At 48.6% G+C, this 15,738-nt stretch overlaps 1 protein-coding gene across 1 annotated transcript in view; it reads right to left on the reverse strand.

Moving 5' to 3' along the window:
* Positions 1-352: 352 nt before the first annotated feature.
* The window catches only part of ADGRG5 (adhesion G protein-coupled receptor G5), a 251,096-nt gene continuing 235,710 nt past the window's right edge, over positions 353-15,738 (reverse strand). Inside the window, 3 exon segments of the mRNA XM_078668837.1 lie at positions 353-399; positions 402-515; positions 2,096-2,361. Of these exon segments, the coding sequence (XP_078524963.1) occupies positions 353-399; positions 402-515; positions 2,096-2,361 (427 nt within the window).

Here is a 15,738-nt window from a genome sequence, read left to right on the forward strand (position 1 = left end):
GATATGATTATAAGTAGATTGCATTTTATTTTTTAAATCACCAAAACTGAGCCAGTGACCCTAACATTAATGTATGCATTATTGACATGGTGGTAAATATTCACCAGAGAGAAACCCAAAAGGGTTAAATATGCAGGCATAACATCGTAAATGATAAACTAGAACTTGAGGCCACCCACCTATAGGGTACAAACCACATATCCAGCATAAAATGTAATACCAAAATACTCTTTGTGCCTGTTAATCTGCCCTTCCTTCCAGGAACTGATTGTTAGAAGGGAACAAGAGTCTTTGGTGACTTTCTCACATTTTGAAGTCAACCGCAAAAATCTCATGGATGTAAAGGAGTGTCCTATTCAGCAATCATTTCTTCTTGGTGTTGGAGCAACTGTTTCTTGAGTGTATCAGTGAAAGGCAAACACTCTCGCTTTGTTGGGTGGTGTTTGTTGGCCCACTTTCTGACGTGTCTCCAGGGCGGGTGTGGATTCGACAAAACCAAAGTAAGATGAAGAATCCTAAAGGAGAGGAAAGCACCAAGAAGGAAAATCAATTTTCTGCATTTAAGCATTTTCTGAGATGAACAGTATGAGAGATCAACAGCAGTAAAGCACTAGCTAGTTGGAAGTCCTATGTCTTGCTCTGACTCTCTAAACATCCTTCCTGCTTTCATGCCATTTCATATTTCCAATGCCATTTTTATTCACCTTGACTCCCTTTCTACATATGTAATCACTCCTTTCGTCCATTCCTCTTCTTCTTCTACCTACCATCCAACCTTTAGCCTACCGTAGGCTCAACCAACATCCAGTGGCTTAACACAAAATGATGGTGCCCACCTGCAGAATGTGACAAGGGACATGGACGTCTCACAGATCGCACAGATATTCATTGGTCTTGGGCTCTAGGGGGGTCACCTGAATGGTTGCCCCCCCATGCTTCAGGGGCCTGCTTTGGAAGGCAGAGTGGTTTTCCCGAGCGTTTAGCTATTTTTTAATTCCATGCACTCTGCAAGGAATCCAATGGTAGGCTTAGAGGGCCCTCTCCAAAACAAAAAACCCTGGGGTGCGTCACGCACTGCGGGGCCTTCGTTACATCCCTGCCAACACCTAAATCTGAAATGAACTACATGCTTCCATAGAAAGAGAGGGAGAGAAGAGACAGATAGGGAGTGGGAGTGGGTGAATGATACTTCTTGTCTTTATTCCCAAGTCGCTGGATTCATCTAGACTCAAACCTGTCCTCGCTCCTGCTCTGGCCGGGTCTGTTGTTAGTGTCTTTCACCCCAAGATATTCTGCTATAAAACCTCTCTCATTTCAAACTAGATGCTAAGTTCCATCTTTTGCCCAATACTGCAAAAGTAGGATTGCCTCTAAACCGATATTGTGAACACAGAGCTGCATTGTGATCTATCTAGTGTTAGAACATTGAAATGTTGCGACCTCCACTGAAGCCGCAGTGGTTTAGGGACAATAATGACCAGCATAAGCCTTTTACTCCAACATTCCAATGCTTGCCTTTTGATTCTCCGTATTTATTTCACACCAATCTACCCTCAGTGGGTGGAAAGATCTATTAGCATTATAGGCCTTCAGTCTCAAGTGATACCCCTTGTTAAAAGCCCGATCCCTGGTTATAGCACTCAGCAGCAAGCTAAAATGCGTAAATACCAGTAGCCCAGTCTCTGATATGTGATCAACTCTTCCGTAGTCATGCTGGTCTTTTAGAAGCAACAATCTGTTGATAATTCTCCTCATTTATCGGCAAGACATTTTGCCTCTGCTTTGTTTCACATAAGCATGGTGTACTGATGTCCTACTCCCTGGCTGGGGCAAAACAAAGAGGAGCAATATACCTGGGACCCCGTAAGTAAGTACCCTAGGTCCCTGCTGCTCTTATGGTGCAAAGGGCACCTAGCAATAAAGGGTGCTTCACTCAACCTAAGTTCCTTATATTTTTATAAGGTGGCTTGGTGCATTAATTCTCGAGGAAAAATCACAATAATATACAAATTTGGCCACATGTTAAAGGAAGAACCTAAGAATGATTGGTGGCAATCTTTTTTAGCTAAGACTCCTATGTAGAAATATTACAAACCTTGCAGCGAGTTGAGGATGCTAAAGGCATAGATTTGAGGTACCAAAAGGGCTCCAAAGGAGAAGAAGGCCAAACCCCAGGTGGTGCCCAACAGACAGCTGAGCCCCAGCACAGTCAACGCATCACGATATGCTCGCCCCTTCTCAGCCTGCAGGTTCCGTATCTTGTTTGCCACTATGATGAGGATGACTGTGTTGAAGATGAGGATAAGGCCAGCATAGGCCAGGTTCAGGCCATATTGTAATTTCTGAGATACAACCCAGCACCTGTGAGAGATATGCAGTGATCATTAAGTGACATTTGATAGTATGACTACCCGAATACTTCTCACCGAATATACCGCATTTTAACGCATGCACTTCCCCCACAGGGAATTTCAACGACTGCGTTGTAACCATGCATACCATTACCCCGCAAGTCGTAACAATGACTTGCAGAGGGGGGGGCGCTAAATGTTGGAATAGCATAATTTACTGTTCCAACTCCAGTGTGTGCAACAGTAGGGAAGTTGTTGGATTTTAAATTCAACACCTTCTGCCCTCTCCGCAAGTCGTTGTTCTGACTTACGGAGTAATGGTATACGTGGTTACAACGCGCTTATTGTAACGACCGCGCTGTAATTCCCTGCGGGGAAAGGTTTTCGTGGTAAACAATGTTTACCCTTCTCACCATCATACATTAATTATAAAAAGCAATATTTACCCAATATTAATGATAAGACTAGATGAAAATAAGTCTTCTATTGAATAGTACGACTGATAATTGCATGTATTCTGCTGGCCACGGCAAGTCACCTGCCTATCCCCATGTGTTGAATACACTCTCAAATGGGAGTAATGCTCAAGCGGAGATTAATGATAGATTCCGCACAGTATATGGTCAAAATATCGATTCCAAAATATAGAATGGACAAAATATCGAATGGACAGAATATAGACATCAAAAATATCGTTTTTAAGGTAAGTAATGTAATATCGATTTTAAAAATGTAGAAAGTCAAAATATCGAAGTACATAACATAGGTTATTAAAAATATAGAATTTTTAATAATATCGAATTTTTTAAAGTGTTTTGTATGTTAGTATATGTGTGAAAAGTGTATATTTTTTTGTAATTTATTTGAAGTAATTAATTTTTATGTTATTTAATTTTTGCGTAATTTAATTCTGTAGCGGGTTGTGGGTTTATAGGGGAATAGGGTGGGAAGGAATTTAATTATAATTAATTAAATATGTTAATTAATTTATTGGTATTTATTTAAAATAAATTGTTAATTAATTTTTAATTGGTAATTAATTAATTCTTAATTGATAATTAATTTTTATTAATTGATAATTATGTGAATAATATTAATTTATTTTCTGTAGCGGGTTGTGGGTTTATAGGGGATTAGGGTGGGAAGTAATTTAATTATAAATAATTAAATATGTAAATCTATTTATTGGTATTTATTTTGAATACATTGTTAATTAATTTTTAATTGGTTAATAATTAATTCTTAATTGGTAATAAATTTTTATTATTTGATTAATTGATAATTATGAGAATTATATTAATTTATTTTCAGTAGAGTGGGAATAGTAAAATGTACGCCTATGCTATCCAATGCTTTCCCTACTGTTGCACTCTCTGGAGTGAGAATAGTAATTTGTACCCCTACGCTATCCAACGCCTTCCCTACTGTTGCACTCTCTGGAGTGGGAATAGTAATTTTTACCCCTACGCTATCCAACGCTTTCCCTACTGTTGCACTCTCTGGAGAGGGAATAGTACTTTTTACCCCTACACTATCCAACGCTTTCCCTACTGTTGCACTCTCTGGAGTGGGAATAGTAATTTTTACCCCTATGCTATTCAACCCCTTCCCTACTGTTGCATTCTCTGGAGTGGGAATAGTCATTTTTACCCCTACGCTATCCAACGCTTTCCCTACTGTTGCACTCACTGGAGTGGGAATAATCATTTTTACCCCTACGCTATCCAACGCTTTCCCTACTGTTGCACTCTCTGGAGTGGGAATAGTAATTTTTACCCCTACGCTATCCAACGCTTTCCCTACTGCTGCACTCTCATGGAGTGGGAATAGTAATTTTTATCCCTACGCTATCCAACGCTTTCCCTACTGTTGCACTCTCTGGAGTGGGAATAGTAATTATTACCCCTACGCTATCCAAAGCTTTCCCTACTGTTGCACTCTCTGGAGTGGGAATAGTAATGTTTACCCCTACGCTATCCAACGCTTTCCCTACTGTTGCACTCTCTGGAGTGGGAATAGTAATTTTAACCCCTATGCTATCCAACGCTTTCCCTACTGTTGCACTCTTTGGAGTGGGAATAGTAATTTTTACCCCTACTCTATCCAACGCTTTCCCTACTGTTGCACTTCCAGGAATGGGAATAGTAATTTTTACACTCCTGCTATCCTACGGTAATAATATTGTGTATTTTTTGTTAATATTATATTAATATATATATATATGTTTTAACATATATGATTGTATGTTTTTTTTATGTTAAATTAATTATTTAATCATTTTAAGGTAATTTAAGTATTTTTAGGTATATTTTAGCTATTTATTTTACATTTTTTTAAATTTTACATTATTTTTAAGCAATTCGATATTTTTACAAAGTATATATTTTTAAACAATATTTTGGGTTCGATATTTTGGTACTTACCTGTTTGTAGATAGGAATTCGATATTTTGTCTGTCGATATTTTGGCATCTATATTTTGGGTAGTCTATATTTTGTCCCTCGATATTTAGTCAGTGATCCATTCCGCACACAACATACAAATGTTTAGTGAGTAGTCACAGAGAAAACACACTGGCTAAAGGCTTACATCTGAATTGCAAGTAAGCAAGCTCAAAATGAAGCATAGACTAGGATCCAGAATGGCCAAATGCAGGAATGATGAAGGAGCATATCTTTTTAGGTCTGTCCAGAGTTCTCAAGATGAAGCACAAGTCACTGACTGTTACCTACAAGAATCAGGTGATCGCATCGTGTACCAAAGAGTGTTCCAACCTCCCACGGATATTCTAAGTGCTTCACAAATCTTAACAAATTTACTAGTGCCCATGTCCATAGTGAAATTCATTCACTATCAAAGCACACAGACCTCTGCTCAACATAAGCAATGCCTCGCTCATTCAAGGCATCTTCTATGACTCACCTAAAAGTGCACATATCCTCACATCGCTGAAGAAGGCCAACCTTCATATCACACATCTTCTGTTCCTGGACAAGATCATAAAGAAAGCTTTTGTCCCCATTTTTCTGGACATAATAAAACACCTAAAGCAACCATTCAGATGGGAGATGATGCTTTCCAGATCACTGACAAAGAAGCCTTTCCATCATTTTCAAACTTTTGGTAGCATTCAATGATGTCAAAAATCTGGTCAACCCCTCTACAAGATTGGGTTTTGACAGCCTCATTCTGCAATGGTTTTCGTTCTGTCTGAACAACACATTCCAACTTGTTCAGACGAACTCTGAATATATTCCAATTTACTGTGGCATACACCAAAGCTCATTCTAGTCACACATGATCTTTATTCTCTACATGGATCCCCTTTGGTACTCCTCACACACAAGATCCATCAATACACAGATGAACCACAGCTTTGCCTAAAGGGTTGGCAATGACATCAAACATCAGAAACAACTGCCTATTCCATACCTAAGTATGGATGTTGAAGTCTTACTTGAATCCCACTTACGATGAAGTATATATATTAAAGGGACAACCACAGCAAACAAGTTTAGTTATTGTCTGTATTTCTTTATATTTACTCCACAGTTTTCACCAAGGTCAATCGTAAAGTCTTTGTGCCTTAATTGAAAATGCCAAAGGACACCTCATCACATCTCTCCCTCCAACTGTGTGTGCGCAGATACCTACCCACACCACACACACACACATGCATACACACACACACTCCCCCCTCTTTCTTTCAAGCAAATTGACAAGTTATTTGACATATCTCTTGCACCCAAGGACCATTAGTAATAATGTAGTTGGCACGATACATGAAGACGTCATAGTTTTTGTATGTATGCACGTTGGAAGAAAAAATAGACGTAAAAACGATAGATGTGGGACTACTAAGCGCGGATCAACCAAAATTTGGTGGGAAGAGTGGAGGAGAATGAGTCTTCTATCACAGCAGTGCAACCCACGGTTTCCTCTCTGAAGAGACAGATGGATGATATGTGCAGGGACTTGCGTTTGCTAAAGGATCGGGCGGAAGATGCAGAGGGACGATCCTGCCACAATAATATTAGGATTGTTGGGCTGCTAGAATGCATAGAGGTCTGTCGGTGGAATTGTTTTTGAGGATTGGCTTTTGAGGGTGTTGCTCCCTAACATGCAGTCCCAGTTCTTCATGATCAACAGGGGCGCACAGGGTTCCAACCTTTTGTCGCCGCCGGGTGCCACCCAAGGCCAATGGTGGCCAGACTTCTCAATTAAAGGGAGAGAGATGACATACTACAGCAGGCACATTCACCGGGCACCTGGGAACTTGAGGAGGATAAAATCCATCCCTTCCTCTACTACACAGCCCAAGTGCAAAAGGAGCGGATAGCCTCCTCGGAGTCCAAGCAGATGCACGGAGATCCAGGATTCACATATGGACTGCTCTAACAGGCCAAGTTCCGAGTCACGCCAAACAAAAAAAAACTTTTCTTTAACACTCCGGAGAAAGTGTGGTCCTGGCTGGAAAGCCAGGAACACAACATCTCACATGTGCAGAGGGTTAATCCTGAGGTGCCACTTGGACGGAGGCAAGGGAGGAAACAGAAATACCCTCTTTAGGTGACCTCATCAAGAGGATGTGCTGCAGAGGAGTGGGCAAATTTGGTCTCTGATATTCGAGCTTTCAAAGAGCCCTCCCTCTCGTTGGGAATCAGTGATGCAGAATCAGCCAAGAGGTACACTGATGCGTTATCAGAGGAGGGGAAGATATCCCCATTGAGGGGTCGCCATGTTACCCTGGGACTGTTGATGTCTTAATCTTATCCTCTTGTGCCTCCCACAAGAGTGTTTACTGAGCTACCTGTTCCTGGAGACATGGTTGACTGTGCACCCGGGACGCAACCCTGCTTCAAAAGGTGGTGGGGGACTGCGCTTTCACTGGGTTTTGTTCTAACGCATCCCCCCAATGACAGTCAGCGACTATGCAAGTAATAGAGTTTCTGTTCAATTTGTTTTTGTTAATTTGGTTCTGTTTACAATGGTTTTACTGGAGCAGGTGTGTTATAACTTGACCGGAAGGGAGAGGGGAGGAGGGAAAGTTGCTTGCACTTAGAATGAAATTTTCCTGTACAACCTCAGCACTATGTACTCCACAGACACACCTTGCAACCTCTTATGTTTCTACCCTGCATGTTGCTACATTATTGCTCGCCGCATCCAATAGTAACCAATAAACAAATGCAATTTCCTATTTCCTAAAATTAGAGGCCTAGGCTCCCCATTGAAGTGCCACAATGTTTACTCCTTTCTCCAGAGACGCAAGGTACATGTGGCTCTCCTACAGCAGATCACATGCTGGCTTCAGAGCTCAACAAACTGTTGAAACTCTGGTCTGAACAAATATATGGCACTGGCCATTTGGCTTACACATTGAGCACATTGATATGGCTGGAGCCGGAGGTCCCACTAGTGATATCAGTCACAAACATGGAACCAGAGGGCCGTTATGTCATACTGGATGCTACCTTTGATGGGAGGTCCCTCTCCCTTGCAAGTATATACATCCCTAATATCAAACAGTTATCATTCCTGGACACCATGTCCCCACACATTCTCAGGACGGTTGACATGCATGGATTATGTGGGGAGGGGTACTATAATCTGGTCCTGAACGGGGTACTGGACCACTCCTTGCCCCCCTCCTATTTAGCCCCAGTGGGGATGGACTGCACAGTGGGAACTCACAGACTTATGGAGGGAGTCCCATCCAGAGGCCCAAGAGAATTCTCTTATTCTAGAGTCCACAGGTTCTACTCTCTAATAAACAGGTTTATGAGCGCCCTTGATTTAATACCCTTAGGGGTCCATTAGGATGGCGGGCGGATTGCCCCCGCCAGGCAGGCGGTAGCCACCACCGGCCTGGCGGGGGCAATCCGCCCGCCATCCTGACTCAAAACACCCCCCGCCATATTATGATGGCATGTTTGGCCGCGGCGGACGGAAAGACCGTCCGCCGCTTTTCCGCCCCGGTCGCCTTGCGGCCGGGGTGGAAAAGGGTTTATATGGTGGCGGTGTCTATTAGACACCGCCAGCCATATTAGGATAGGCATTTGTGAATGCCTTTCCGTGGCGGCAATGCCGCCACGGAAAGGCATGCGGAGTCCCCCTGCGGGGGCCCATTGCGGGCCCCCAGGGACTCCGTGGGCGTCGGGGGTGCTCATGGGGGTACCTATGGTACCCCCCTGCATTTCAATGCACAACATGACAGGCATGTTGTGTCAGCACCGCCCGCTGCAATGCTACAAATGCGGGAAGCGCCCGCCACTATGGCGGGCGCATCATAATATGTAGCACGGGACCCCCGCCCTTATGGCGGGTGGTCCCATACACCGGTAGTATGACGGGCGGAAAAAGTCCGCCCGTCATCCTAATGGACCCCCTAGTCTCCAACACCGAGTATCTGTGTCACACTGTTTCTGACCAAAATCCTCTTCTTTTAACACTCACACAGGGACATCACTGAATGGCAGTGCCAACATGGCAACTACAGCTAGAGGCGCTACTCGATGCCCCTTTCGGACCACCGTGGGTGATGCTGTAGATGATGCTGTAGGGTCCAGGGGAATTAGCCTGCTGTGCAAATTGCTGTCCCTGCCTGCCATGACCCGCCGTGACCTCCAGGAGGAGGAGCCACCAACGTCAGGTCACGCTTCAAGCGGGAAGGACTGCTCCTGTGATGTGGGACGCCCAGGGGATTTCTACCGCTGTGGGATTTGCTGTCCCTGCCTGCAGTGATCTGCTGTGACCTCTAGAAGGAGGGGCCACCATTGCCACGTCATGCTTCAAGAGCACAGGACAGCTCCCGTGACACGAGACACCCAGGAGAATTTGCCCACTGTGGGACTGGATGTCTCTACCTGCTGTGACCTGCTGTGACCTCTAGGAGGAAGGGCCAACAACGCCGCGTCACACTTCAAGAGCACAGGACTGCTCCCGTAACGCGAGACGGCCATTGGAATTTGGACACTGTGGAACTTGCTGTCCCTTCCTGCTGTGACCTCACATGACCTCCAGGAGGCAGGGTCAACACCGCGTCGCACTTCATGAGTGCAGGGCTGCTCCAGTGATGCGAGACGCCTTGGGGAATTCGGCCACTGTGGGACTTGCGGCCCCAGCCTGCCGTGACCTGCCGTGACGTTCAGGAGGAGGGCCACCAACGCAGCATCACACTTCGAGAGCGCAGAACTTCTCCCATGATGTGGGACGCCCAGGGCAATTCGACCGCTGTGGGACTTGTTGTCCGTACCTGTGGGAACTCCATGAGGAGAGGCCACCAACACCGTGCCACGCTTTAAGAGCGCCGCACGGCCACCAGCTGCTGCGTGTGCCCCCAGTGCCTGCCTCTGTCTCAGCGCCGGCCTCGCTGCCGCCCTGAGCGCTCTCATTTGTTTTCCCCGTTTTTTTGCCTACATTTGTGCTTGTTTGCCTCGTGTTTCTCTGTATTTTTCCCCGTTTTTTGCCTGCATTTGTGCTTGTTTGCCTCGTGTTTCTCTGTATTTTTCCCCGTTTTTTGCCTACATTTGTGCTTGTTTGCCTCGTGTTTCTCTGTATTTTTCCCCGCTTTTTGCCTGCATTTGTGCCTGTTTGCCTCGTGTTTCTCTGCCTTTTCCCCGTTTTTTGGCCCGCATTTGTGCTGGTCTTCGCATCTGCCCATCTCGCCGCCCCCCGCTCCCGCTTCCCGCCACCGCCTTAGCCCCGCCCCTTTTTTCTTCTGTTTCCCTCCCCGCTCCCGCCTCCCAGCTGCCCCGCCCACCCGCGCACTTGGCCTTAAATGGCGACCGTGCGACGCAGGTGAGTGTGACCCACTTGTGGGACACCCCCGCGCCGCACGGCCACCAGCTGCTGCGTGTGCCCCCAGTGCCTGCCTCTGTCTCAGCGCCGGCCTCGCTGCCGCCCTGAGCGCTCTCATTTGTTTTCCCCGTTTTTTTGCCTACATTTGTGCTTGTTTGCCTCGTGTTTCTCTGTATTTTTCCCCGTTTTTTGCCTGCATTTGTGCTTGTTTGCCTCGTGTTTCTCTGTATTTTTCCCCGTTTTTTGCCTACATTTGTGCTTGTTTGCCTCGTGTTTCTCTGTATTTTTCCCCGCTTTTTGCCTGCATTTGTGCCTGTTTGCCTCGTGTTTCTCTGCCTTTTCCCCGTTTTTTGGCCCGCATTTGTGCTGGTCTTCGCATCTGCCCATCTCGCCGCCCCCCGCTCCCGCTTCCCGCCACCGCCTTAGCCCCGCCCCTTTTTTCTTCTGTTTCCCTCCCCGCTCCCGCCTCCCAGCTGCCCCGCCCACCCGCGCACTTCGCCTTAAATGGCGACCGTGCAAACGCGCAGCGTTGACGCGCAGCGGGCGCGCCGATTGTGCGCCGAAGGCGCGCCAAAGGTAAGCCCGTCTGCGCCTGGACCGCGCCCAGTGCCAGGACCCCTGGCCCCCACCGACGGAAGCCGACCCGACGATCCTACAGCGCCTCCGACCTTGTCGCACTCAACACCGGCCACATCCCAGGATGTCACCGAGCTGCCCCGAAGCACACCCACGGACCCTTCAGTTGCCTCGCCTGCAAGTTCACCTGCGTCCGGACCTTCCCTGCACCCGCCAAGCCGAACTCCAGCAGCACCCACCTCAAGTGCATCCTGCTCAACACCCGCTCCGTCCACAGACACGCCGTAGAACTCTGGAACCTGCTCGACACCACCGCCCCCGACGTTGCCTTCCTCACCGAGACCTGGATGAACGCCTCCTCAGCCCCAGACATCGCCATCGCCATCCCAGAAGGCTACAAAATCACCCGGAGGGACCGCGACAACCAGACCGGAGGAGGCATCGCCATCATCCACAGAGACACCATCCGCATCACGACCAACACCGACGACACCCTCACCACGGCTGAACACCTGCACTTCCAGATCCACACCAACCCGAAGACCACCCTCAGAGGCACCCTGATCTACCGACCCCCGGGACCACGCACACGATTCAGCGAGGACATCGCCGACTTCGTCAGCCCACACGCTCTCCCCTCCGCCGACTACATCCTCCTGGGGGACCTCAACTTCCACCTGGAGAACAACAACGACCGCAACACCACCACCCTGCTCGACAACCTCGACAACCTCGGACTCAAGCAACTGGTGACCACCCCCACCCACCTCGCCGGACACACACTCGACGCCGTCTTCTCTTCCAGCAAAGACGTCACCTTCAGCCACGCAACAGGACTCCACTGGACGGACCACAGCTGCGTCCACTTCACCTTCAGAAGAACGACGATCCACCACCTCCAGCAACAGGTTGCTCGAAGAAGCTGGAACAAGATCACAGCCGACCAGCTCACCGCCTCCCTGAGCCAGCACCCTCCCGCCAACTCAGCGAACCCCAGCCAGGCCGCCGACAACCTCACGAAGTGGATCAGCAACTGCGCGGACGAACTCGCCCCTCTGAGGACCCCGCCCAGCAGATCCTGCAGCAGAAAAACACCATGGTTCACCGACGAACTCAAGTGCTCCAAGAAGAACTGTCGAGCCCTCGAGAAAGCCTGGAGAAGGGAACCAACGACGGACAACATGGCCACCCTCAAACTCGCCACCCGGAAACACCACCAACTGATCCGCGCCACCAAGAAAAACGCATACAAGGACCGGCTGGACAACAACGCACACAACTGCAAGGAACTCTTCAACATCGTGAAAGAGCTCTCCAACCCCAACGCCGGAAACAACGACATCACCCCGTCGCAAGACCTCTGCAACTCCCTCGCGTCCTACTTCCACAACAAAATCTCGGACATACACAACAGCTTCAACAACCAACCAACGCAAGCCACAACCGCAACGACTCCACCATCCACCACCCTCCGCACCTGGACCCCGATCAGCACCGAAGACACCATCCGCACCATGAACTCCATCCATTCCGGATCTCCGACTGACCCCTGCCCTCACCACGTCTTCAACAAGGCCGACGCTGTCCTCGCACCCCACCTGCGGGACATCATCAACACCTCCTTCGACTCCGCCACCTTCCCTGAGAGCTGGAAGCACGCCGAAATCAGCGCTCTCCTCAAGAAACCCACAGCAGACCCCACCGACCTCAAGAACTACCGTCCCATCTCGCTCCTCCCGTTCCCGGCCAAAGTCATCGAGAAGATCGTCAACAAACAGCTGGCCGCCTTCCTCGAGACGAATGGATCCCTCGACCCCTCACAGTCCGGCTTCCGAGCGAACCACAGCACGGAGACCGCCCTCATCGCCGCCACCGACGACCTTCGAACTCTGATGGACAACGGAGAAACAGCGGCCCTCATCCTCCTGGACCTCTCCGCGGCTTTCGACACTGTCTGCCACCGCACCCTAGTACAGCGCCTCAGCAACATCGGAGTCCAGGAGAAGGCACTGGAATGGATCACCTCCTTCCTCGGCGGAAGAACACAAAAAGTCCGCCTACCACCGTACAAATCAGAGGCCACCAAAGTCATCTGCGGCGTACCCCAAGGATCCTCGCTGAGCCCAACCCTCTTCAACGTCTACATGAGCCCCCTCGCGGCCATCGCACGCCAACACAACCTGAACATCATCTCCTACGCCGACGACACCCAGCTGATCCTCTCCCTGACCAACGACCCCGTCACCGCCAGAGCCAACCTGCACAAAGGGATGAGAGACGTAGCCGAATGGATGACGACCAGCCGCCTGAAACTGAACTCAGACAAGACGGAGGTCCTCATCCTGGGCTCCACGCCCTCCGCCTGGGACGACTCCTGGTGGCCCCCCGCCCTGGGCACCGCACCCAAACCGACGGACCACGCACGCAACCTGGGCTTCATCCTGGACTCCTCCCTCTCCATGACCAGACAAGTCAACGCCGTCTCCTCGTCATGCTTCAACATCCTGCGCATGCTACGTAAGATCTTCCGGTGGATCCCCACCGAGACGAGGAAGACGGTCACCCAAGCCCTCGTCACCAGCCGACTGGACTACGGCAACGCCCTCTACGCCGGAACCACGGCCAAACTCCAGAAGAGACTCCAGCGGATCCAGAACGCCTCGGCGAGACTCATCCTCGACATCCCCCGACGCAGCCACATCACCGGACACCTGAGAGATCTGCACTGGCTCCCGGTCAACAAGAGAATCACCTTCCGGCTCCTCACCCACGCGCACAAAGCCCTACACGACCAAGGCCCGAGCTACCTCAACAACCGGATCAGCTTCTACACTCCCAAGCGCCTCCTCAGATCAACCAACCACGCCCTCGCCGCCGTCCCCCGCATCCGAAGAGCGACAACAGGAGGAAGATCCTTCTCCTACCTGGCAGCCAAGACCTGGAACTCACTTCCGACCAATCTGCGCCTGACCCAAGACCACCTCTCCTTCAGGAAGAAGCTCAAGACCTGGCTGTTCGAGCAGTAGCGGCACCCCCCCCCCCTCCCAGCGCCTTGAGACCCTACGGGTGAGTAGTGCGCTCTACAAATGACTTGATTGATTGATTGATTGATTGATTGCTCCAGTGACTTGGAACACATGTATGCCATGCCCAGGACTGACTCCCTGGCGCAGTTACTCCCCTGGGTCTAAGTGATGTACCGGTAGAGCATATGCAGCCAGGGATAGATAGTGAATCTACACCCTTTGTTTCCTCCAGCTGCAGGCCTATTACTATCCAGGACACTGAAAGCCGAATAAAGCCATCATTATCGATAGCCTCATGGAACATTGCTGGTTTAGCTAGCAAACGGGATAGGCATGAGTGGCTCAAGTTTATTGATCACCATGTTGTTATCCGTCTTCAAGAACCTTGGTTTGCAAACCCTATTTTTGTGGATGGGTACACTACTTACCATAACCCAGCTGTGCCTGGCACCATGGGTAGGGCCAAGGATGGTCTTACCACGCTCATCTCACTTACATTTCTGATGCAGGTGACATGGTCAAACTGTGATTCAATATACTACCAGATGATTTTGCTTCAGTGTTTTGCAACACGATTGCTGCTGATGAACTTATATAATAATGTGTTTGACCATTCCAAGGTTGGCCTAGTGTGCTCCCTGCTTAAGGATATTGAGAAATGTACTTGTAACATCCAAAGGGGCTGTGTGGTAGTATTGTTGGGGGATTTTAACCTAAAGCCTACTAGTTTTCTCAGGAAAATATTTGTGAGTTGGAGGATGATGCTGGAGTTCCTCTCACCCACTTTGTACATTGTCCGCTTGGGGATAATCTGCTGCTGGCTAAATGTAACCTTATATTCTCTTTTGATGCCCTCAGCTCAAAACCAAATATTACACCCACCTTTGTGGGGTGAGGTACCCCGAGCCACATTGATTTTATTCTTTTTTCTAAATCATTAAGGGATTGGGTATTGGATTATAATCTTGCTGATTCCCCCCTTAGTGACCTTAGACTTTCGTCTCTCTCTCTCTGCATGGCTCACTATATTCTAGAATGTCCGTAGTGGTCCACCCTTCCCATGTATTATTTTCCAGGAATCGTGGGGGATAAAGACCTGGTCCAAAGTTGATGAACCTTTCTTTTTAGTGCACTTAGTGGCCTCCACATTCCCCATTGTTTTGGTCTGTTTATCAAATGATCATATTCAGGGTTGTGGTTCTTTGCTTCTTAACAGTTTTGATAAGATCTGCAAAGCAGCATAAGACCTCCTTCTGGTTCCAAGTAAAATGGGTTGTAGGCCACTTGGTTTGATGTTAACTGCACCTATGCACTAAACCAGCTATTAGCTGCCCTGAAAAAGATCCTGAGAGATCAGGATGTTGTCCAGAGATGTAGAGTGTTGTATCGAGATACCCTTAGAACCAGGAAGGATACTATCAGAGAGGCAGCCTTTTCCTAAATGGTGGAGGCCAGCAAGTCAAGAGACCTCACGCTAAGTTCCCTGTTGATCCAGCTTTTGAATTGGGTGAGGTTTTGTGGGCAGTGGCAAGTTGTCCGGTCGGGTGAGCCCCTGGTCCAGATGACTGGGTGTGAGTGTTTGATTGGTTCAGATACTCCGTCCATCACCACCCCTTTTGTACCGCTTTGTTCGCCATAAGTTGGTAGGGTATGCTCAGACGTTGAGTCCCTTGCACCGGTCCTAGGAAGCTTGATTCCAGTCCAGGGAAGGCATGGCTTGGCAGTTCAGGCTGGACTGTTCCCATGAGGCGCAGGGTCAGACTGATTTGCATATGGCCATGTCTGAACTGGGGTGGCAGAGTGGGCTAAAGAATGGTGATGGATTAAACCCAGATCTGTTGACTGGGTGTGAGTGTTTGATTGGTTCAGATGCTCCGCCCATCACCACACCCTTTTGTACCGCTTTGTTCGCCATAAGTTGGCAGGGTATGCTCAGACGTTGAGTCCCTTGCTCACTTTGCCACTGGATTCAAGCAAGCCTGGCT

Source organism: Lissotriton helveticus, chromosome 12 (genome assembly GCF_964261635.1).
Source record: "Lissotriton helveticus chromosome 12, aLisHel1.1, whole genome shotgun sequence".
In the NCBI taxonomy this organism is placed as follows: Eukaryota; Metazoa; Chordata; class Amphibia; order Caudata; family Salamandridae; genus Lissotriton; species Lissotriton helveticus.